Source organism: Pelobates fuscus, chromosome 3 (assembly GCF_036172605.1).
Source record: "Pelobates fuscus isolate aPelFus1 chromosome 3, aPelFus1.pri, whole genome shotgun sequence".
Classification (NCBI taxonomy): domain Eukaryota; kingdom Metazoa; phylum Chordata; class Amphibia; order Anura; family Pelobatidae; genus Pelobates; species Pelobates fuscus.
The window spans coordinates 39,263,717-39,290,109 of NC_086319.1; the positions used below are offsets into that span (position 1 = coordinate 39,263,717).

The 26,393-nt window shown below is 40.7% G+C and overlaps 1 protein-coding gene across 1 annotated transcript in view; it reads right to left on the reverse strand.

Moving 5' to 3' along the window:
• The window catches only part of NELL2 (neural EGFL like 2), a 334,186-nt gene that overhangs the window by 124,455 nt on the left and 183,338 nt on the right, over nucleotides 1-26,393 (reverse strand). Inside the window, exons 11-12 of the mRNA XM_063446945.1 lie at nucleotides 21,140-21,242; nucleotides 17,840-17,968 (exon numbers count right to left, since the gene is read on the reverse strand). Coding sequence (XP_063303015.1) covers nucleotides 17,840-17,968; nucleotides 21,140-21,242 — 232 coding nt within the window. The remainder of the gene's footprint in view (nucleotides 1-17,839; nucleotides 17,969-21,139; nucleotides 21,243-26,393) is intronic.

The following is a 26,393-nucleotide window of genomic DNA, read 5'->3' on the forward strand; positions in this document are numbered from 1 at the left end:
TGATTATAGCTGTCCCCTACAAACATGAGTCGAGGCTACAAGTTAGAGGGTTAGAAGAGGTCTGAGGTGCTGGAACACCCAGCCTGGCTTTTATTGAGGTACATGCACACAGGACACTCCCAGGGGGAGGCATAAAATCACCAATAACAGCAAAGTACAGCCCACAGGTTCCCTCCCCTCAGCTTGGGAGATAATTGAGTTTCCTACTGTATCTACTCAATTATCTCCAAGCTAAAACTTACACATTTTTATACATTTCTATAACTTTCCCATTTTACATGATACATTAATAAAACTTACATTTTTATGAACAACATAAATTGGGGAACAACATACTCAAAATTTGTGAGAATCTGTCCAGTGGTTCCAGAGATATTAAAAAGTCTCTTTGGACCGACCGCACGCCTGTTTGCATGCCCACAAACAGTTCCACAGATTCAGGCTGTGTGGTCAGTCTATCTCTGCCCTGAAAACCAGTAAAGTCCCATCCGAAGACGGTGTTCGAATAGTCGAACGCACTTCGACATCTGTCGAAGTGCCGAAGTAAACCGCGGTTAAAACCTCCTCGGGGGTCGCTAGTTGAGGACGATCGGTTTCCCATAAAAAGATGATGAAGTCCCATTCGAACGGGTGTTCGGACGTTCGAACGGGACTTAGTCTCTGGCTGTGATGTCGAAGGATACGGGCAGGTACAGGTCACCGCGGACCGTATTCGACTGTTTTAAAATGGCCGCTGCCACGTGTTCGAATGTAATGGCGGCCACTTCGACTACTTCGGCGACTTCGGTACTTCGGCGGCTTCGGTACTTCGATTGTATCCGAAGTTCAGTATTGAAGTACCAAACAGTTAAAGGGCCCAGAACAGCATACCAGAATCCTTTGTGCCCGAAGGTAAGTCTCAAAAGGTAATATATTCCAGGGCCATAGTCACGAGGAAGGAGGCTGGCCATTAGGCTTCTCCACAATCCAGGGAAGCAGGGCAATGTTCTATTTAAAAGGCAAGTTACAAATAACGATTTGTAACATATCTCCCCTTTCGGAGGGAGACTAACCAGGCACCTGACCTTCTGTCGGTCAGTGCCTACGTTAGTCTCGCAGCCCACCCACAAATAAACATTAACAGCAAAGTAGCCCCCCCACAATAAATGGTACTGGCCTGTAGGTCCCAGGTTGTAGGGTAACAATGCAGCACCCGCTGTCTTCCTGGCGCAGCTGGGCAAATAGCTGGTGGTACTTGGGGGGCAGGGGCCAGCGGCACTTTGCCCTGGTGCCAGCGCTGCTGCTGGGGTGGGGGTTTTGCAGGCCAGTCCTGTAACAAGGGGGTCTGTAGGGCAGAGGCCAGCGGCGCTCTGTCCTGATGCCAGCTCTTCCGCTGGGATAGCTGGCAGAATGTCAATCTCTGTGCAAGTGTCAAAGGGAGGGCAGAGGCCAACTGCACTCTGCCCAGCTGCCAGCTCTTCTGCTGGGGGAATTAGGGAATAGTCCTGCCCGGGGGCAAAGGGAACGTGGGGGTCAGTGGGGGTTAACATCTCCACTGTTAACCCTGGGCCCAGGTTAGGAGTTAGCTGAGGAGGGGGGGATTGGCTTACCTCCTCCTCCTGATACTCCTGCGGCCGTTGAGAAGGGAGGTCGATGCTCTCCGCTTCTTGTGGAACATGCTGCGGCTGGGGAGAGGGACCGGTTGTCTCCTCTCCCTGGAAGGCATACTCCGGCTGGGGAGGGTGGTCAATGCTCTCCCCTCCCTGTAGCTGGGTCTGCCGCTGGGGATCTGGGCCGTCTGCCCAGCATCCCTGTAGGGCCGGTAGAGAGACTGCGGTCCCATCTCCACCTGCCTGCTGGGGGTCCTCCCAGGACCATTCTATGAGGCCTGCTGTCTCGGGTATCTCTGGTTGGGGTTGGGGAAGGAGACCGGTTGTCTCTTCCCTCTGCACGGTGCACTGCCGCTGGGGAGGGAGGTCGCTGCTCTCCTCTCCCTGTAACTCAGGCTGCCGCTGGGGAGGGAGGTCGTTGCTCTCCGCTCCCTGTAACTCACCCTGGGGTTGGGGATCTGGGCCGCCTGCCCAGCATCCCTGTAGGGCCGGTAGAGAGACTGCGGTCCCATCTCCACCTGCCATCGGAGGTTCCTCCCAGTATACCCCTACGATATCCTGCCAGCTGAAGGGCTCTCGACCTGGCTCTGCTGCTGTGCTCTCCTGGGGTACCTCTGGATGCTGTGGAGAAAGGGGACCGGGTGTCTCTTCCCGGGACCCATTGATGAGGTGCTGGTACTTCCACTCAAGGTCACATTCGTTGGTGACTAGGTACCGCAGATCTACCTCTAGGTTAATAGTTCTAGGGAGGCCCAGCTTGTCTTCCCGGTCATCATACAGGTCCCAGAAGCGTGAATCTGTAGCCCTACCAAAGTCATCATCGTCCATATTCTCCCAGAATAGATCAGGGCCATCGTAATCCCCACACTCTGGGAATTCATACTCAACCATCTCTGGAGCGAGCTGAGTTGCGTACCACTGTAGCGCCTGGTATGCGGTGTCGAGCCACAGTTCGTTATATACTAGATTCTCTAGTTTAGCTACCCACACTGGAAGGGGTTGTTTGCCCAGGAAGGGCATCCGCTCTGCCATTCGAGCCTGGATTTGCTGCTCTCGGCTGATACTATGATCTCCTCGCCAACGTTGAACTTCCTGTAGGGCTTCTTCCCACAGCTGAAGTCTGGCTTCATGTCTGTACCCATACATCTCTTCGTCTGAGACTGCCCCATCTCTCCAGGATAGGAAGTCATGCAATCTTTTGAGGAACCGCTCCTCCGTTTCGACTGCTGTGCACGGACTGGCTGGCTCCATGCTGCTCTAGGTAGGGACGCTGCGCAGAGGCTAGCGTTGCCCTCAATAACTCTCATACGATACCACTGCTGTTGGGGTGCTGCTCCTTGCGCTAGGACGCCATCCCACCGCTGCCACCAAATGTTACGGTTGCCTCCAGGCTGGCTGGAAGTTGGACCTTAGAAAGGATGCTCCTAGCGCTTACCCAAGGACCATCAGCACCGTAGCCACCATAAGCACTGCAAACTCCACGAACCACCGCTGCTGGGCTGGTATCTCGCCGTCTGCTCTGCGCCCTGGACCTACGACCAGGCTCCAGGTTCCAATAGGTGAACCTCTCCCTTCTGTAGAGCGAAGCAGGATCAGGAACAAGAGCTCTTACAAGAGCTCAACAGCTAAGGGAGTATGAAGAGCATAGCAATCCCTGTAGTGATTATAGCTGTCCCCTACAAACATGAGTCGAGGCTACAAGTTAGAGGGTTAGAAGAGGTCTGAGGTGCTGGAACACCCAGCCTGGCTTTTATTGAGGTACATGCACACAGGACACTCCCAGGGGGAGGCATAAAATCACCAATAACAGCAAAGTACAGCCCACAGGTTCCCTCCCCTCAGCTTGGGAGATAATTGAGTTTCCTACTGTATCTACTCAATTATCTCCAAGCTAAAACTTACACATTTTTATACATTTCTATAACTTTCCCATTTTACATGATACATTAATAAAACTTACATTTTTATGAACAACATAAATTGGGGAACAACATACTCAAAATTCGTGAGAATCTGTCCAGTGGTTCCAGAGATATTAAAAAGTCTCTTTGGACCGACCGCACGCCTGTTTGCATGCCCACAAACAGTTCCACAGATTCAGGCTGTGTGGTCGGTCTATCTCTGCCCTGAAAACCAGTAAAGTCCCATCCGAAGACGGTGTTCGAATAGTCGAACGCACTTCGACATCTGTCGAAGTGCCGAAGTAAACCGCGGTTAAAACCTCCTCGGGGGTCGCTAGTTGAGGACGATCGGTTTCCCATAAAAAGATGATGAAGTCCCATTCGAACGGGTGTTCGGACGTTCGAACGGGACTTAGTCTCTGGCTGTGATGTCGAAGGATACGGGCAGGTACAGGTCACCGCGGACCGTGTTCGACTGTTTTAAAATGGCCGCTGCCACGTGTTCGAATGTAATGGCGGCCACTTCGACTACTTCGGCGACTTCGGTACTTCGGCGGCTTCGGTACTTCGATTGTATCCGAAGTTCAGTATTGAAGTACCAAACAGTTAAAGGGCCCAGAACAGCATACCAGAATCCTTTGTGCCCGAAGGTAAGTCTCAAAAGGTAATATATTCCAGGGCCATAGTCACGAGGAAGGAGGCTGGACATTAGGCTTCTCCACAATCCAGGGAAGCAGGGCAATGTTCTATTTAAAAGGCCAGTTACAAATAACGATTTGTAACAACATGTACCACCTACCTAGAGATTACTGCAGACCATGTACATATCTTGTGCCAACACCATGCCAATGGTGTTCCCTGATGGCAGTGGTCTCTTTCAGCAGTATAATGCACCCTGCAAAAATTGTTCAGTAAGGGTTTGAAGAACATGACAAAGAGTTCAAGGTGTTGCCTTGGACTTCCAATTCCCTAGATCTCAATTCGACTTAGCATCTGTTGGAACAACATATTTTATCAATGGAGGCCTGAGAGGCAACTTAAAGGATATGATGCAAAGGACTTGGTGCCAGGTACCACAGGACACATTCAGAGGTCTTGTGAAGTCCATGCCTCATTGCATCAGAGCTGTTTTGACAACAGCACAAGGGCAATGTACACAATATTAGGCAGGTGGTTTTAATATTGTGGCTGATAAGTGTAAATTTCAGTTTATATGCTCCCTGGATTTCTCATACATGTACAGTACAGACAAAAATGTATTAAGGGAAAATATTTTACAAAAAATATTGCAATCAATTACCTGTATTACAGTTTCAGAAACTTATATTAAGATAATTCAAAGTAAATATCAGAGATGAAGGAAAGTGTTCTTTATGAGTGGACTGGCAGATAATAAGACCCATTTCATATAATATTACAAATTGCATCTGTACATTTCACTAGTAGATCTACAGGAAATGGACAATGTAATCAGAACATTTAACTCTGGACTAGAAATCTCATGAAATGTTTCTGCTGAGTTCCTGCCTCTACAATTTCGAAACACAATTACTCTGTATTCATAAACCTCAACGCATCCTGGGTTCATTCACAGTGCATTCAAGAAATATGTGAAAGCGAGTAGCTTGCATACAGATGACTGTCAGATCAACTTCAACTGAATCCTTGAATAAGAATATCATTTAATCTGTACATTTACTTGCAGTATAGATATGGATATAAAAGTTAAATAATGTATGACCATGACATATGCACTTTAAAGACTACACTAAAAAATAAGTAGAGCTGTACTTGATTAAAAAATAGAAATATAAAACTACAAAAATATTTAGTCCTCCCAACTACTGCCGTTATTTTCCTGGTATAGTAGAATAACTAGTAAAGTGGTTCTGATTTGTCAGGGACCCAAATTATGTATGTACATAAACTGAATTTGCAACCATTCTTCAATTGAGAGTTTTGCCATCCAAGCATAATAAAACTGAGATTAAAATGAATAACTTAAATGTGGCTCTTCCACCTATCAAACTGGTCTTCACTCAAGACTCTATGGTCTTCCGGGAGTGAAGCAGGAGAGACCATAGAGACTAAACACGTTTTCAAACAATGTCTGACCCAAGGTGCATGTATATGGCTGAAGGATCCTGTCATATACTAAAGGTAGGGATGAGTTTTTCTGATTTGTTTATATATACTTAATTAAAAATAAAATATATTTCCTTTCAAAACTTGATGAAAGGATTATTATATTCAAATAATAGTTTTGAGGTGACAGTTGTCCTTTAAATGTTCACAATAGTATCTAGAATGGTTCTGCGGTGGCTAAGAACTGAAATCTCCACCTCTGACCTTTCTTTACAATAATAGATGTGCTCCATGAATCAAAGTAAATTTAATTCCCTTTCTTTCAGTCACCATAAAAGGAATCTGGCAAGCTTTCAACCCTTTTGGGGACGTTGTTAAGCCTGACAAAAGCCCACAGAGATAACAAATGTTATTAATCCTTACAAATCATGACTGAGACTTCCTGCACCAAGTTATTTATTAACCCTGCTCAGAAAAGATCAAAATAGGCTAAAAACAATAATTAGAAGCATATTTGTTTAGTACACTAATAGAAACCCAAAGTTAGAAGAGGACTGGGGGAGCGTCTTCATCGTTTGAAGTGAGCTAACTGGAAGAATTTTTTTTATTGATTTTCCGAAGGAAAAGGATATATATATATATATATATATATATATATATATATATATATGTCATAAAATAAATCTTAAAATTCAGAAATTAAAACTAACTTTCAGATACAAAATTACTACAATAATGTGATTTGAAAGTGTGGATGGCAATACGTTCTCTCTCTTGTAATCCAATATAATTTAATAACATTTTTTGTTAATACAAGAGAATAGTGAGACATGTGATACAAATGGTCTTTAACAGTAGAGAAATTAGAACAGAAAATTAAGAAGAAATATGAAACAGAACTCACAGAAAAAAAAAAAAACAGAACCAAGATTGAAGACACAAACATAAACATAAGCACAGGTAGTAGAATTCATAGGCGTAAAGTTGCTAACACAAATCTCAAATAGTTAAAAAAGAACAGGGACTAAGAATGGCAGACTGGAAAATAAAATAATATCACTCTCCCAATTAGGTCACAGTCAACGTCTTAAAGGTGATTAATATATTGTGTTAAATTTGAACAGAATTGTATATTTTACAAACATTCTTCTGCATTTTGGTCTCTTTTGTGCAAAATATTTAATACACAATTTGTATTCCAATGGACAGGCTATTAATCGATTAACTGATGACATATATCTATAAAAAAATGTACAGAACATCAATGTATTGTGTCTAAGCCTCCAGGTGCATTCTATTTTAGTATTCTTCGACATCTTGATCTTACACAATAATAACTTGACAGAATATATCATGCTTGCATCTCACTTCAATCAGAAAAAAATGGTGTCATGTTTCAAATCAAATGATCCCTTTTCCCTAATCATTATCTAACTTCTCTGCGGTTGCCATGGAAGTTCTTTATATCGAGAGCAATTTAAACTGCAAGTTCAACTGAGCCATTGTTTTAAAATATGGTGCAATGCTGCTAGGTGTTACAGCCAATGGCCCTAGTTCATCATTGTGATTAATTTATAGTTAATACATCTGTAATTAAAAGCAGGACTTTAACAACTACAAAAATCTACTAGCAAATTCAATTTGACTGTTAAATTAAATTGCCAGCAAAAAATGCATAAGCAGAAATTTCAAATGCATGTCACTATGCAAAAAGCAAGAGAATAAACTAATGCATAAAACATAGTGAATAAAATGAACAGTTTTAAGTATGCAAATGTGAATAATGAAAATTCATGGATGTATAAAAATGTAAAATATGAAGAATTATAATTAGGTGTATTGTATTAAAACATATTTTCTTCATTCAATGGCTAACAAAGACATCAACATAACAAAACAAACAGAAAAACATAAGAAAAAAGATGATAACATGTCAAGATAGCTAAATACCGTTATTGGTCTCTCTAGCATATATGGTTCAAGGAAAAATCTGAAAAAAACCTAGTTGCGCCCCTTTAAATATTAAGAATATCATGTGATTCCTGTTTCCTTAAGGTTTTTTTTTTGAGGGGGGTTAAGAGAAGTTCTTATGTAACAATTTTGTATTGTAATCTAATATTTACCGCAAAGTGGAGTGTGCAATATTAACGATAGATCAACATCTACGGTCACACAGGACCTTGGTGTCAAAATGATATACCTGACACATTCTGGACTGTATTTTACACAATCTGACATCCACAGGTGTGGAACAATTGTACATTTATAGGAAGCAGAGATTTTGGAGAATACCCAGTCCAGGACTATGATAATTTTGGGCAGTGTGGTTTTTAATTATCTACTGATCATCTCTACTTACATCTTATACATTGTAATTACTTTTTTATTGTGCAAACTCTACTACTGCAGGGAAATAGAACCAAACCACTTATAAACATAATTAGCACTGGGAATGATCTTGCATTGTAAGGGTATAGATGAAGTGGGTTGTCTCTGGAATGAACCCTGTTAACTGTTACTGTTACATAGAAACATAGAAACATAGAATGTGACAGCAGATAAGAACCATTTGGCCCATCTAATTGTTATGGACAAAATACAAAAATGTATTTTTTACTATTGTGCACTTGTGTTTAAATCGTATTTTGTCACACATTCCCTAAAAGAATATCCTTGTAAGAGGATCATAATGTCTTACACATGTGTGCTCAGTAACATCAGGCTTCCCTTCCCCCCATCCCATCTGAGCAAGCCTTGTGTAACAGCTTCCTTTACTAACTCCTCCCCCACTTCCTTTGTGCAACTAAAAGCTCTATAGAAACATGCCACGTGTAGTAAAATGGAGCTGGGATGGGGCTGGGATACAAAGAAATGTCATGTGATGATGCTGGAGTCACGCCCAGTAGGGTGGGTTTAGACAAGACCCCTTAGACTGTTAACCAATTGATGAATATATACTGTATGTTAACTGTGACTCTGTACATGACGTTTTTCTGCTTTAAAAAGGGAATTGCACCCTCTGCAATAAAGGCCACTCTGGAGTTCTTTCAAACCTGCAATATGTCCGGTGTGATTTACTTCCAGAAGACATGTGCATGCATTAATCAATTTGGAAGGTGTAGATAGACAAATAATCTAAGTTTTCTTTGATCTAAATCAGTTGGTGCCGTGACCCGGATCACTCTGCGTTTTTTTCCTGGCGACTAGCAGTCCTTGCGGACGCCGGAAAGCAGACACCCCGTAGATGGGACGAGATTGATCACCTCTATATATATATGGTAAGGAATGTGTAAGCAACTTGCATATATCTCCTATCTTCGGGGCTGGCCTGGTTCCTGTCCATGACTGCTATCGAAAGGTAAACAAAAAGAACCTGTCAATTGTCTATCTACACCTGAATGTGAGTTTTATGTGTGAAAGTGTCTGCTTGAAAATGTTTTACTACTTGCTTAATACTGTTATATAATGCTGCCAAGTGTGGTTAAGCGCTGGCATACAAGTTTGGGTTTGGTGAAGAACCCTGGTAATTATTAATACAACTCGGCTTAGAGTCTAAACGTTTTAAAAGTTTATTTTGTTGTTTTGGCCTCATTTGGGTAAACAAACCTGGTGGTTATTTTGGTTTGATACAACCCGGTTAAGGGTCTAAAGGTTTTGGTTTAATACAACCCGGTTTAGGGTCTAAAGGTTTTATTTGGTTTAGCTAAGTTTGTTTGGTAAAGTAAGAACTGGTGCCTTTTCTTTTAGTAAAGCTCGGTGTAGAGTTACAGATGAAAGGAAAGGAAAAGTTAATGAGTATGTGTGTGTGTGACCAGAAGTTATTATTTGCCGGCATTTATTTTCAGCAATTTGTGATTTGATTACATCTGTATTTCGTGCTTTGCATGTATATGGTTTTTTGGGGGGTATATGTTACTTGTTATATATTCTGTGTCTTGTAGCTCTCCTATTCTGTCTTTTGTCTTAAGGAGAGCTATGCTTAGGCACTCACATGGTTAAAAAACGTTGTACTTGCAAGTCTTCTCCCCTTCCTCACTCCCCCCCTCGTTTACTTTCTCTTGCTCTGACTGCTCTGACTATTGGCTACGGGGGGGGGGGGGGGGGGTGAATGGGTGATATGCTTGTGAGGAATGTGAGGGAAATCTTCCAGCTGCTGGCTATTATATAAAAAAAAGGATTCTTGCTGGACAAATATCCTAGTTAAGAACTTTATGTTATCTTGTATATATTGTTAAGTAAGAGGTTATTGGCATATTGGAGTACGGAAAGCAAACAAGGCAAGTGAGATTTTGTTGGAATAAATGACTTGTGGAATTAGGCAGAGAAAGAAACTCAGACCTGACACCCCTCGTCCCCCTCCTCCTTCTTCTAGGACTCCTTGTGAAAGAGTGATACGGACAGCTGAGCCACTCCCAATTTGCTCAACTAAAAACTGCAGAGTTAACACTCGAAGGCAGACTATAACTACTACAGTTATTTGTGTTTGGTGCAATTACCAACATTATTTAAGATCTTGCAGATATTTGATTCCAGAGTAAAAAAACCAGCACAAGAATAGTAATCTATGTTTGTTTGTTTGTTTGTTTGTTTGACTACGTTGTTAGTCTGTAGTGTTTTTATTTTCATTGTTTTTATGTATGTTCTATTGTGTGTATGCGATTATACAGTAAACGCCATTCCTTTTTACGGAAGGAAAACCTTGTTACTTCTGGGGTTGAATTAAAATCTTTGATTTAATTCATGAGAATGAGATTTTAATATCATGACTGATAATGGATTACTGTATATTGCAACGCCTGGACATACACGTGTTTTGGATATACAGAAGACAAAGGAAGCTTATATATGAGAATGGATAAGGCAGATTTACTACTATCCACAGCCACGCCTACACCTAACGTAACATCACTTCCACTCTTACTATACCCTTTTACTGTAGAATTGCCCGAATCCTAATGACCCATTCCACTACATGGAGTGACTTGTTTAAGCCTAAGATAACTTGGCTGATTAGGCTACCTGTATTACCAATGTCATCCACGATTAGTTAGCATCTGTGGAAAGTATCACTTCAGGTTGTCCCAAATTTTCCTCTGACTTAGATTTTAGTACATAATAAGGCCCATACCCAATGGCTATATGCGGCCTTGTATAGCAGGAATCTATTTGTAGCAAGCAAGGCCTGCCTGACTCCTCATTCCTGTCTAATATTGTTCTCTCCTGCATACATGTAGGTGGTTCTCCTTGGAGTAGCCTGTTAACTAAGTCTTGCTTTGTAGTTACCTCTACCTGTCCAATAAATCTGCTAGGTGTAGATGTCCTTCCCCCATTTGCAGGCCTCTATCACCTTTCTGCCTGATGGCCAAATTCATATGTCTGAACCAATCTCTGCTGCTGACAAAACAGCCCTCTGCTTATTATTTCTTCTGCTCCACATAGTGAAACCTGACCAGGAGGCAAGGGTCCTAGCTAGTTCCCCCAAAACCTTTACTTGAATTATACAGGCCCTGAAGATTTTGTACACCTCAATGTTTCCCCCCATCCCCAGTTCCTGTGATGTTGCTCCCAGGGGCCAGCCTGTCCCTTAAGCCATACTACCCTCCTCTCCTCCCCCCCCGAAGCCTGTCCAAGCTCTTGCTATTCCCTAACAGGTTAAGGCTCTGGTGTCAAATGGTGCTTTGGTTCCCTGAGACTCTCCCTGCAATATCCCACTTCTCCCTGTAATAGACTAATCCTGTGCAGGACACTGTCACCCTGCAGAGGTGATACTCTATTACCTGGCCACTCTTCTGCCACTTCCCAGGGGGGTGGGGGTGGAAATGATAAGACACTGACTCTATTAATTTCAGCCTTTTCCTCATTGCATCTTGTGGTTCAGAAATATACCAGGACCTGAACCTCATTATGAAGAAGACCTGTTCCAGTTGGTGGAGATGCAACTCACCATAACAGGTCTGTTCCAGATTTGCTGTCACTACAGTGGACCAAGTATCTCACCTCTGAAGGAAGACACGCCATTATCTACTCTGCCACAAGGTATGCACTAGGTGTGGCACATGACTCCGAAATGAATCTGGAAGTAAGAAGATTTCTTACAGCAACTGGCACACCAGTTAAGTACAGCACGGCTAAAAAGACCTGATGGATGCCCTACACCTTCCTGAAGAAGTGGCCGTACCGAAGATAAAGGCTCACGGAAGACTGAACTCAGAGGAAGCATGTGGCAACTATTTGGCTGACCAAGTTGTCCAATAAGGTGTAAGTGCACTAAGGGAAATGGGCAGAATAGTGTCTGCTGAAGAAACTCCCATATTCACCATGTAAGATCCTACCCACAGACCTCAAGCTCCTGAAGGAATAACAAGCAGCTACTGACCCTGAAGAAACACAAGCTGGAAACAGAAAAGGGCAACCCTTGCAGATGGGCTGTACCCCAACAATTTAAAGTTCTACTTACCCAAGAACATATACTCAGCAGTGGTCCAGTGGACCTACAGAGCATCATATCTGTCCAGAACCCTCATGAACTCTTTTGATCAGCAAATACTCTGAAGTACTAGGAATGGCCTCTCTGACCAACAGTTACTGTAGATCTTGTGCCATTTGTACCAACAGTTACTGTAGATATTGTGCCATTTGTGCCAAGGGCAACTCAGGAAGAATGGAGGAAAGCCCCAAGCATCTAGCCAAACCTCAGTATCTCTTCCAGAGGAGTCAAGATGACTACACCTAGAATGCCAAAGAGTGGCTGGTTCAAATATGCACTAGTTATAGTAGACATGTTTTCAGGATGGCCAGAGGCCTACCCAGCCACCAAAGTGATAACCAAGACCACAAGCTGAGTAGTGCACCTTGAAAGTTACAGAGATCACCCCGTGGATTCATCATTCCAGAATAAAGCCTGCCTCTGCTTCATGGGAAGTAGCATTTGTTGATCTTGATAACCCTTTTTTTGAAACTCCATTCTTAGAGAGCAAAGATACTTGCTGAAGAAAATATCAACAAGTGGGTGTTTAGATGGCCATAATAATGCCTGACCACCTGCCATCGATGGAAAGCCGAATACCCCAAAACGGGACCTCGTGAAACTAAACATAAACAGACGTACTCCTTACTCTGCAGCCCTCACGTCTGAGGTGCCTACGCACAGTCGAAGCTTCTTCAGAATCATCTGCTTATCTTGAGTTTGTGGTGATATTAATATTGAATTTTTAAATGATCTGAGTCTGCTAGTACTAGGGTAGCATGAGACAAGATTTATAAGATTAAGAATAAGTAAATGTGCCCTAGCCAAAATTATTATGTCCATACACATAATACATGAAAATCACCAAGGTACTTTTGACACAGCACATTCATGCTCCAGGACAAAAAGGAGCACCCCTATAAAGGGCAGTTTTACCCACATATATATTTTAATGCCATAGGGGTGTCAAGGGGGGTACCAAATCATTTTAAGGTAATAAACTACGTTGGAATCTATTCTCCCAAGCATTACAGCTAATAAAATCTGAATTGGAAGGGAGGAGGTTCATACAATAAACAGGAGACCTTTTACTTATGGAACATGTAGGACTCACCTGAATGGGTAGGTGCCACGTACATGACTGTTAATCCCCTCAAACCACACATTAGGACTTTAAAAGACATGGTAGTCATCCCATATTTGAGGATACTATGGCTGTAGAGATAGGTTTCTCTGACACTAACTTATGACTTGAATGGATGAAATACAATGCATGCTACTAAACATAACAGTCCACTGCTATGTCTGCGGAGGAGCGAGGCCTCACCCAGGTACTTTATCCCTGAACCTTCCTCCGGATATGAGGTATGTTTTTTTTTTTTTTTAAGTCTCTACACTATATTTAAACCTAAGTGGTCAGCATGCGAGTCATGGAAAATAAATACCCAATCATTACTAAAAATATTGACCCAGACTAAGGCATTACTATATATCCAGGGAACTATACTTGTTATGGGATATATGGTGGGATAGGGCGGTTACAAGCTACCTCTCAGATGACCTTCCAGAACAGAATGGCATTAGAGATCATTTTGGCAGGAAAAGGGAGAGTATGTAAAATACTCCCAGACACCATTACATGCTGTACCTATATCCCAGATAATATAGGCCCTAATTGTAAGGTAACGTTGGCAATAGAAAAGTTAAAAAGTTTATCCAATGAACTGAAAAGGAATTCTGGGGCCACAGATCCATGGGAAAGATGGTTTGTATGGATGTCTGGATGGCAAGGTCCTCTGGCCCAAATAGGTGTTGCCATTTTAATAATGATAATCATCCTCGCTCTTCTTGTTTGTTGTGTGTTACCTTGTATTAAGAAATGTCTATAAAAGACAGTTGATCAGACAATCGACCAGACCACCCCGACCTGCCTTCACCAAGAGATTGACGACATAGACCAGGATACACCACATACACCCTTACAGTCCCACCACACTAAATCAACAGCTACTTCCTCTTAAGGACATTCAGGGATAGCGTCTGTCTCTACGGGCAGAAGTCTGTCGCGGGAGAAGTAGTGGACAAGCTGCTATGGGTCAACCGCGCAGTGAAGCGTTCGAGGCCTGTTCAGACAGATGTGCAAGATAGCCTTTTTGTTATTTTTCTATAGGGACAATATTAGAGTTAGAGATAGTAGGTGTTAGTAAAATAGTCATTTTTTAGGGGGGGGGGGCTGTTATGGACAAAAAAAAAATGTATTTTTTACTATTGTGCACTTGTGTTTAAATCTTATTTTGTCACACATTCCCTAAAAGAATATCCTTGTAAGAGGATCATAATGTGTTACACATGTGTGCTCAGTAACATCAGCCTTCCCTTCCCCCATGCCATCTGAGCAAGCCTCGTGTAGCAGCTTCCTTTACTAACTCCTCCCCCACTTCCTTTGCAACTAAAAGCTCTATAAAAACATGCCACGTGTAGTAAAATGGAGCTGGGATGGGGCTGGGATACAAAGAAATGTCATGTGATGATGCTGGGGTCACGCCCAGTAGGGTGGGTTTAGACAAGACCCCTTAGACTTTTAACCAATTGATGAATATATACTGTATGTTAACTGTGACTCTGTACATGACGTTTTTCTGCTTTAAAAAGGGAATTGCACCCCCTGCAATAAAGGCCACTCTGGAGTTCTTTCAAACCTGCAATGTGTCCGGTGTGATTTACTTCCAGAAGACATGTGCATGCATTAATCAATTTGGAAGGTGTAGATAGACAAATAATCAAAGTTTTCTTTGATCTAAATCATAATCTGCCCAATTTCCTAAATACTTTCATTAGTCTCTGGCCTTATCTAAAGTCTAGGATAGCCTTATGCCTATCCCACGCATGCTTAAACTCCTTCACTGTTGTATCCTCTACTAGTTCAGCTGGAATGCTATTCCATGCATCCACTACCCTCTCAGTATAGTAATACTTCCTGATATTATTTGTAAACCATTTCCCCTGTAATTTAAGACTATGTCCTCTTGTTGTGGTAGTTTTTCTTTTTTTAAATATGTTACCAGAAGTGGGGGAATGAGAACATGATGTTCTTGTCCTATAGTCTGTATTTGGGACACTTTTTCTCACATCCGCCAAGTACACTTGCAAGCTGAGTTCAAAGCATTTAAACAAAATATTTCTACAAGTAAAAAACAATGTGTCAACCTCCAACAATTTTTGAATGCTTATCATTCTAATGGGGTATGAATCGATGGACTTTTATGGCACTCTGAACTCCACAGGTAGTGGTTTTAACCTCTGTGACTTTAGAAACGGAGTTAATCAATGCAACGTAGTCAGAAGTAGTAGCAGGGTGGTACTGTTAAGCATAATCAAGGTTACCACCTTTTGCTGTGATCATCATGTTTTCTTACAAGAATAGAAGATACATATTCTGTACTACTGATAGCAGGATTGTGCCAGCCTAGTCTATTTCTTTGGAGTTCTTAAACATGATATGGTATGCTTTAAATGCACTTGACCATAGATTGTAACAATGTACTTAGAACAAATGGCAGGCCTGAATTGTATCACTCTGTGTATGCTAATGCATTGGGTTTATTTGAATATATAAAGAGCAAAGGAATTATTACATTTCACACAAATAAGTATTCTGGTTATTTAATGAAGTATCTAAATTTGTATTTGCTTCACATTGCATAGCTGAACAAAGTAGTTTTGTTTACTTATTTGAATAAATATATGCTTTTGATGCTATTGTACATTTCTTGGAAAGGGGGATAATTAAAATGTATTTGGTGTTTTTTTTTTTTTTTTTTTAAATTTTAATTTTAACAATTGTGCATCACAGTCTATACTAGATCATTTAACTCAATCTGTATAAACTAGTACAGTTTGGCAGCTAAGTCCTGTTAATATTAAACGATGTCTCAGTTAGTGCAGAAAATATGGATTAAAGGAAATATATTGTGAAAGAAATACCTGATCTCAAGGTTTCAACTTGGCAATTTGTAATGGACATTGGTAAGAGGTATCACCTGGCTCCAATATAACTTCCTACACAAGGCAAGTCAAATAGTTACAATTATAAAGAGGGGCTCCGCTCCGTAACCTGCTTTCCCAACATTCCATTCTCTTGATGAAAGAAACATTTATATGTAGATTAGTAAAATGATTAATGAAATATGCGTGAATGAATATGTATATCTACATACATACATATATAATATGAGTGAGATAGATGTATAGGAGAATATAATCCTTAAAAGACATTGCCCACCATCTAAATATGATGAAGATATGCCCCACGTATAAGAGATGGTATATTTTTGCACCTTTGTTGGATTTGTAATTTTTGTTTTGATGAAATCTCTGCTTGTTTTTTTTTATGCATTGTATCTATATATTAATGTCCTACTTTGCACAAGGCACCTTCTCAGTCAGTGTGAAAGATAATTTCCCTTGAGTAATCCATTTTAAATTTCTTTAGTGTCTGATAGAGATGTAAATCATTTGAAGGTTCGACTGTCAAGTCATATTTCATTAATTCTAATCTCATATACTTGTTTTCAATATTAATAGGAAATCTGTTTCATTGTACATGCTCAGAACATAGCATGAATGTCATTCTCATCTAACAGCCGTGAGAGGGTGATCAATCAAAATAAACATGAATATAAACTTGCAGTTCAATGCAACAAGGTAACTGAAGTAAGAAAATTACAGGAAACAGCCTGTAAAAGACCATCACACGCTTTCTGATCTCTTGTTTACTGAAAGTGGGCTGAGAATATAGTTTCGTAATCTACCCTTTTAATGCTAATAGATTTTACCGCCCGAGAAAAAATGTTATTCCATAAAACAAGAAAAAAATAAATATTAAATATCTTTAAAGGACATTTTTTATAAAATAATCGAGGCTGTGTGTTAATGCCTAAAGGCAATGGAATATCCGCCAGTGATCCACAAATGTCTTAGCCCATTCTTACATCTCGTTGAATTGCCCTAAGTTCTTCAACCTGTAGAAGATGCCCCTAATGTTGTTTGCATGTTGCATGGGTTACTTCAATATCAGTCCAATTTCAGAAGATAATGCCCAGAGCTGGTTTAACCATAAGAAGATCCAAGGCAGCCACCTAGGGCCCAAGGGCTAGACAGGGGCCACAGAACCATGAATTTGCTTGCCCTATTTTTTATAAAGGGGTCCCCCCCAAACTGGTAGTATGCCTATAGCCACATGGGATCTCAATCCTTCTCTGATAATGCCATTTGACACGAAATATTGAATTTGCACGTATGCACCTTTTCTACTAAAGACTGATTTTGGTGGTAGTTGGCTACTCTTCAAGAGTTGATGAGGAGAAGAATTTTAGAAACAGCGATATCACTGTAAAAAAATAAAAATAAAATACATCTAATAAAATAGAGATTGCTTGATCTCCCTAGTGGATTTGTTGAGATGCGAGAAACAACTTGTTTGAAATCCTAAAGCTCACAGCTGGACGCAGTATCAACAATGAACTCTGCCTGGAGCCAGGAAGAAGACAGCCTATTATAACTTAAGTGTTTATATTGATGGATTCATATTTAAAAAGTTAAAATACAGTTGTTGTTTTTTTTGGGTTTATTACACATTGCACAAAATAAACTCATTTGACATAGGTCATAACTCGTAACCATTAAAAGTAAATAACAATATAATTATTAATAATATTATTATTTATATGAGAATGATACATTTACAATTATACGTGTACAAAAATCTACAGAGCGTTTTATCAATTTCTTTACTTTACCTTCACAATAAGCACTATCCTCGCGGAGTTCCCTGAAACCATCTCGACAGATGCAAACAGATCCATCATCAAGGTTTTTGCAGGTTGAATATTCCATACAGTAGTGACCTTCTGAGCAGAAGTCATGACCTAATCAACATATTGAGAAAACAATAAAGTAAAAAAAAAAAATGTAAGCCACACTTTGCATTGGAGACTTAATAAACTTTTTGCCTTCAGTCTAGAGGTCGAGACCCCCCCCCCATCAAAAAAAAATGACATATGTATAAATATTAGGTATTGCTGAGGACATTTTGAAATTGTATTTGTTTAGTTATGATTTTGTTCTTAGCCTGTTCTGTGCCCCTGTAAATGGTTTAATGCCAATACACTATAGTACAGTGATTAAAAATGAAAACAATGTAATGGCTGGCAAAGCATCATGGGGAATTTAGGTCACACACACCTGCAGTGCTAGGTTTAGCTAGAGTACCAGAGGTTAGTGAGCACTCAAGACTTCTAGAATGTTTCTATCTTTCTATCATCAACTCATGTATACCTCAGAATGTACCAATTTTATTGAACATTAATGTTAGTTGTAAAATGATAAAATATATATATATACATTTTGCATTTAACAACACATAATGTAATATATATATATATATATATATACAGTTTGATGGTGGTTCTGCACTCCAGCTCTCCTGTAAGTTTTGGCCCGGTGCTCAGCTGCACATAGATACACCCTCCAAGACAAAAGCTAGCACTCAAGGACTTCAAAAACATTTTTTGCATTTAATCCAAATGGTCAATGTTTCAGTTCACAGTTGTAAATTTTCCTCAGGACACCGTTGACCATTTGGATTAAATGCAAAGAATGTTTTTGAAGTCCTTGAGTGCTAGCCTTTGTCTTGGAGGGTATATATATATATATATATATATATATATATATATATATATATATATATATATATATATATATATATATCTCAATAGAGTGATAAAGACAATGTTTTCATACAATTTTATATTTCATTAGATTTTCAGAAGATGGTCCATTCAAATTAAATTCACTGTTGTTTATACTTCTCTAATCTGAGTATAATTTCCTTTACCTCTACTGTTGCTGGTAAAGAACTAGTATTACAATTCTTTTCTGTATTGTTTGCCTGTATAAATGTTTTTTACATATAGTTATTTTATGTGGTGTACAGCATTCATGCTAACATTTAATTTCCTTGAAGTTTTCAATTGAGTAATGATAAATCAATCAAAATGATGTTAGTAATAAAATGTAAATAACATTATAAAATAACAGAACAGGTTTCAGATTTAATGACTGCGTAGTGTAACCATAGCAATAAATGACAAAGATTCAACTATCAACTATATGACATGCCATATCTCACTTTTCTCAAAGAGAAGGGATTTCTAAACAGAACGTTATCATCAAATTCCTTTTAAAAAAATGCCACAGATTTTTTAACATTTTTTTTAATTAGAGGTTCGAACACAGTTCACATCATTAATTACTAACATTCATAATTGCTAATTATTAACTAGACCGTGATCTAATGGCTGACTGTTTATAAATATATTTTATGCTCAGATCATAAAGGTATGTTTACAATTTTTATATCAACTTTAGATCAATTTAAGCAATTAAAATATTTAAAAAACAGTAAGATTAAAAATGTTTACTTTTTATTTTTTTATTTTAAGCTATCAAGTATCGTATTATTTAAACGTGTAATAAATTGATCAAAAACATTTTTAACAAAATGTATAAAATGTATTTTCTTTAAAAACATGAAGAACAGGTTATGATGAACAGGTTTTTATGAAGTCTAGAAAAAAAGTATAAGTATCATTGCAATTTTCCTAGGATCAACAACTTAGTAATTGTTAATTAAAACATCCTTCATGTAATGATAGTTTCACCATTTTCTGCAATGTTTCATACCAAATAGGTATATGTCTTGAAATGATTGGTCCAAAGAAACAATTATTTAAATTTTGTTGATGTGGATATAGAAATGGAGTCCACAATTATATGATTTCTTTTCTGAATAGACAAACTACAATTTGTTAAAGTCAGATTTGAAACAGATATTATGGTTCAACCAGGGAAATCAATAATCAAAGGTTTAGCCTAATAGGGTTAACCAGTAAACGGAGAACTTAAAGTGAATTTCAAATTTCGAATCAAAATATTCCAATTGGAAAAATTCTCTAAGCCAGCTATGTTTCAAGATTGGATATTTGGCCTAAATAAAATTTGAAATTCAATTCAAATTCACATTGAATTCCCACTTTAACTAATAACACTGGAAATCTATTTAATATGTCTTCATATTATCAACATGTATGTTGGTCTGTCTGTTGGTGTGTCAGTCTTTTAGTAATTTTAAAATTGTTTACCCCAAAATAGCTGAACTGGAAGCATAGCTGACTTAGAGATTAGTTGCCATTTTGCTATTTTTGACCTTAAATTTTAAATTATCCTTGAAATCTCGTTGAAGTCCTGACAATTCTCACTTTAGTAAATAAACCAATATGAACACACATGCAGGTTGAATATGTCATATGGCATTTGAATGCAGAACAGAATAAATACCAATAATAAAAAAAGATGTTAGTTTTTTTGGTAAATTGTAAATACAAATTCACAACAATTTAATGGCTTTAATTTCTTTATTTTCTAATGAAAATGCTAAAAAAAATTATCCGCATGGTGTTCTAATTATACAATGGCTACATTTCAGAAACATTAAGTGACAAAAATAATGTCAACACACAAAAAATTATGTCAACAGACACAGGAGGATGAGACAAACTCTCAAATTAATCTATGTGTTGTAAATCCCATGAAAAATGACTGCCAGTTTAATGGTTCATTAAATTCTAATGATGTAGTGTTTGTATTGCAATAAAGAGTCTGAACAATAGGTAGGGCAATTTAGGATAATTAATAGCTAGATGGACTGACAGACAAATTAACAAACTGATAGATAAAGCAACATATAAAGTAGGCCAACAAACATATTAATTACATAGAGACAGACTAACAGATATGCAGACAGGTAGACCAACAGAAGGACTTACAGATAGCAGAAGCAACACACATGTAAATAGATTATTAGATCAAAAGACAGACGGACACAACAGGCAATAGACAGATTAACAAGATAGACAGATAAAATACAGACAGACCATTGGATAGATAGGTGGCTCACTTACATAGTCTTCTATAAAATCAGATTTTTCCTTTAATATTTAGAGAACAGTCTTTTAACTAAGTGTTTCATATTTACCTACCTTTGCAAACTTTGCAACAGCTGTTCCTCAGGGATATTTGATGTGACTGTGGACAGTTGAGGGGAGCACAGGTCTCGGTCTCTGCTCGTTGCATTTTATTACCCTAAAAAATAACACGGGGGGGGGGAATTCATTTTTATTTTTTACTTAACACTTCACACACTTCTTGCTGTGCTGAGTAATATAACTTATTATAGACATAATTGGTACATAATGCATTTACATGGGTTGGCTATCAAGGGTGTTTTTTTTATTTATCTATGTTGCAATAAATAATTTTCTCTGATTTATCGTGTCCTATAATACAATAACGACAATAATCAGTCCTTTGGAATTTGAAGTCACCAACTGGCATACTACAATAATTATGTTAGGTTTAAATAACAATCCATAACAAATAATTAAACATAAACATGGTGGTTTTACAGATGTTTAAACAGCAACTATATGCATTCTTGCAAAAACAGAATATTCAAGGATATAATCTTTCAATGTAGGGTAATAGGTTATTGATCCAAGGATAAATCTGACTGCCATTCTGGGGTCAAGAAGGAATGTTTTTCCTAGTTTGTTGCAAAATTGGAGGTTCTTCAAACTGGGTTTTTTTTGTCTTCTTTTGGATCAACAGCATGAAACAAATGTGAGGAAGGCTGAACTTGATGGACCCATGTCAGCCGATGTAACTATGTAACTAACTATGTAATACACACGAAATACTAGGAGTACCAGCACTTTTAATAAATGTAGTATGGCACATAATTACAATAGTCACAATCCTTTCTGCACAAGTTAATATCTGTTTCCTTGGGACCAACATTTTAGTCCATGGTGTGAATCATAAATGTTAGTAATACGTTTATATATTAAAAAATTCAACTTTGAGTTGTTACACGCAGTGATTCTGAGATGTTAAGATGACAAAGTGTAGTCTTTCTTATTTCTGTGTTTCTAAAGTATATAGAGAAGGAGTCAGGTGATACTGACTCACTATACTAATTAAGTTATTCCCTGAAGCTGTGTGAAATCACTATACAGCGTGTTACCAAATTGTATGCAATGAAAAACTGCTGAGAGGCACTGGAACTTCCTCATTCTAGTGGTGAATGGGGGACTCCTCCATATCTTCATTTGTGCACCTCTTAGAGGCCCTTTTAAGAAGTAGCTCATATATAACCCTAAGTAAATGAACGCTGCAAAAGACAAGACCTGCAAGAACTGTAAAATGGGATTTTTACTTCTCAGGAGGTATTTTAAAAGACCTATGCCCTCCTCTATTTATTTGTAAGGCATGGACTTCACAAGACCACTAAGCGTGTCCTGCGGAATTTGGCACCAAGACATTAGCAGAAGATCCTTTAAGTTTTGCAAGATGTAAAGGTGGGACCTCCATAGATTGGATTTGTTGTTCCAGTACATCCCACAGATGCTCAATTGGATTGAGATCTGGGGAATTTAAAGGCCATGAAAACACTTTGAACTCTTTGTCATGCTCTTCAAACCATTCTTGAATTTTTTTTGCATGTGGCAGGTTGAATTTCCTGCTGAATAAGGGAACGCCATTGCCATGAATGGGTGTAAGTGGTCTGCAACAATTTCTAGTGGGTTACGTATCACAGTAACATTCACACGAATGCCTGGTCTTAAGGTTTCCCAGTAGTGATGTCCCGAACGGTTCGCTGGCGAATAGTTCCTGGCGAACATAGCTTGTTCGTGTTTGCCATGGACGGCAAACATATGCGATGTTCGGTCCACCCCCTATTCGTCTCATTGAGTAAACTTTGACCCTGTACCTCACAGTCAGCAGACACATTCCAGCCAATCAGCAGCAGACCCTCCCTCCCAGACCCTCCCACCTCCTAGACAGCATACGATTTAGATTAATTCTGAAGCTGCATTCTTTTTTTTTTTTTTTTTAGACAGAAGTGTGTTATATTTGAGCATGCTAGGCTGAACGTGCGTATATCATGGCTAGTTGCACTGAGGGTATGAGTATTTAGCAGTACATTGTTGTGAAAGATGGCTGTCATGTTTAGGGTGTAGCTTGCACATCAGAGGCTGCTCTCTAATTAGGCGGTTTAGGCCCCCCCACCACCCTCAGCCTCACCACTCCACCACTCTCAGCATCACCCTCCCTCACCACCCTCAGCATCACACTCCCTCCCCACCCTCAGCATCACCACCCTCACCACCCTCAGCATAACACCCCTCACCACCCTCAGCATCACCCCCCACCACAAACACCCGCAGCCTCACCCCTCACCACCCTCAGCCACCCCCCCCACCCCCCTCAGCCTCACCCCCTCAGCCTCACCACCCTCAGCCTCACCCCCTCACCACCCTCAGCCTCACCACGCACCCCTTCACCACCCTCACCATCAACCCCCCTCCTTCTCACATCACCCCCCTACTTCTCACATCACATCACCCCCCTCACTCTCACATCACCCCCCCCTCACTCTCACATCCACCCCCCCTCACTCTCACATCAACCCCCCTCACTCTCACATCAACCCCCCTCACTCTCACATCAACCCCCCTCACTCTCACATCAACCCCCTCCTTCTCACATCACCCCCCTCCTTCTCACAACACCCCCGCTCACTCTCACCATCACCCCGCTCTCCCTCTCACCATCACCCCCCTTTCCCTCTCACCATCACCCCCCTCACACCATCACCCGCCATACACACAACACACTTCAGTCTCAGACAAAAACTCAAACATGCTCACAGAGACATACATTCTCACACACAAGGATACTCTCTGTCAGACACACTCTCAGGCACATACACAGGTAAACTGTGCATCAATGTGTATATGTGACACTTTTTTGTTAGTGGGGCCTCATGTTTGAGTTTCACCTAAGGCCTCATAAAGTCTAGAGCCGCCTCTGTTGCACGTTATCAACTGTGTATTTATATCAGCAGCTCCACCACTAATTATAAATCAAGTGTGAGTCGCCCCATGAGATGAGACTAGTGAATAACATAATACATGAACAGTTAAGGTAAAGGCATGTAAGGAACTACGACAATAAACTCTTTAGGAGGTGAAATAATGACATGTTTAAACGCTTGCTACTTTACGATTAGTTAATGTGCAGAGAGCAGATCATGTGTTCAAAGGCATGGTGTGGAGGATCGGCTATAGTGGGACATGCTTGGCAGGCTGCTGTTTACTGCTTGTGCTCATCCGATCCCTTCTGGGCGCCAGGTGCAGACCCTGGGAGTCCCTGATACCTGGAACAACAAAGGCAAGTCTCTGGCTGAGTGCCGGGTTCGTGGCTTGAGGTGGTGGAAGCTTGTTTTGTCGGGTGGTCGGATCTGTCCCGGTGGTGCTTCACGTCCGGTGCAGGATTGTGGTGGCTTAAGGTGGAGGCGAGTGCTTGACGTGGGGCAGGCTTTGCATTTCTGTTTGTGCCTCTGGTCCCGTCTCCGACGCCTTTTGCATTGGTGGATTTTAATGGGGACTGCTTTGCTTAGCTGTGGTGGAGCTTGTTGGGGCTGTGGTGGAGCTTGTTGGGGCTTCCTGCTTGTTATTTGCTTCTAAAATTGATTAAAGAGTCTGTCCAGTTTAGACTCAATATCCTGCCATGCTTTGCTGGTACCAGGAGGACACGCGGCTGCCGCCATATTGGGAGAGTCGCAGATGAGTATGTCAGCCTTGGCGGCTGTGCTCTGTGTGTCCATTAGTTCCAGACAGCCTCTCAGGGGTGGACCGGGATAACCCCCACCGGTCCGAAGGGGGGGTAACGGAGCTCCTGCCAGGAAGTAGCTGCTCCTGGGCATCCCAGGATCGGGAGATCGGCCGCCTCTCCCGCCCGGTGAGCACCAGGCCACACTTGCCACGCGGAGGTAAGTAAGACTCTGTCGAATTGCTGACCGCTATTAAGCATGTCGGGTCGGTCAGGTAGGAGCAACATTGCTGGGTCATCCCCTTCTGGGGTGAAATTCGCTTGTTGATAGCTGCTTAAAGTGAGATAGTGAGGGAGCTCACACGAAGTGCGTCTTTCCTCCATGACAGCTAGGCCCCGCCCCCCGGAAGCTGCATTCTTAGTGAGAGGAGGGACAGTGTAGCTGCTGCTGATTTAATAGGTAAATCGATAGCTAGTCTAGTGTATTCAGTGTCGACTACAGTCCTGAAGGACTCATCTGATCTCTGCTGTAAGGACAGCATCCCCAAAAGCCCTTTTTAGGGCTAGAACATCATTTTTTTTTCCTGGGTAATCTAATTGCAGTTGCCTGCCTGCCAGCGTGTGTGTCAGGCTCACAGCGTATACTGTGCCCACTTGCCCAGTGCCACCACTCATATCTGGTGTCACAATAGCATGCATTTAAAAAAAACAAAACTTTTTTGACTGTAATACAATAGCAGTCAGTTTCCTTCACACGTGTGCATTTCAGGGCCTGCCAGGGCACAGTGTCACACCAGTGCAACTCATATCTGGTGTAACAGTAGTGTACATTAAAAAAAAAAATAGAAATTTGACTGTGAAATATTAGCAGTCAGTTTCCTTCACACGTGTGCATTTCAGGGCCTGCCAGGGCACAGTGTCACACCAGTGCAACTCATATCTGGTGTAACAGTAGTGTACATTTAAAAAAAAAAAATACAGGGGGCTTGTTGTCACCTTTCGGGGACCCTTGTTGTACGTGGCTGGGTGGAGGAAGACACCTTCAATGACATCAGTGAGGACAAGGAACGAGACATGGCTAGTTAGGTATCCAACCTTGTGCAAATGGGGAGTTAGCGGTTGTGCAAATGGACTGTTTGCGGTGCGTTAAACTGGGAGTTTGGTCTGTCACTGTGAAGCGGGCGTAACCCTTACACTACCTGATCGATACAACATCATACCTGATGTTTTAAAGCACGTTATTCCAAACAATTTAGGAATGTTAGGTGATTTATGGATTAAAACCAGACTCTGCATCAACTATGTAATTTTCCATGGGAGTTTTGCCATGGATCCCCTTCCGGCTTGCCACAGTCCAGGTGTTAGTCCCCTTGAAACAACTTTTCCATCACTATTGTGGCCATAAAGAGTCCCTGTGGGTTTTAAAATTCGCCTGCATATTGAAGTCTATGGCGGTTCGCCCGGTTCGCCCGTTCGCGAACATTTGCTTAAGTTCGCGTTCGTCGTTTGCGAACGGAAAATTTTATGTTCGCGACATCACTATTTCCCAGCAGAACATTGTCTAGAGCATAACACTGCCCCAGCCTCTCTTCTTCCAAAAGTGCATCCTGCTGCCATCTC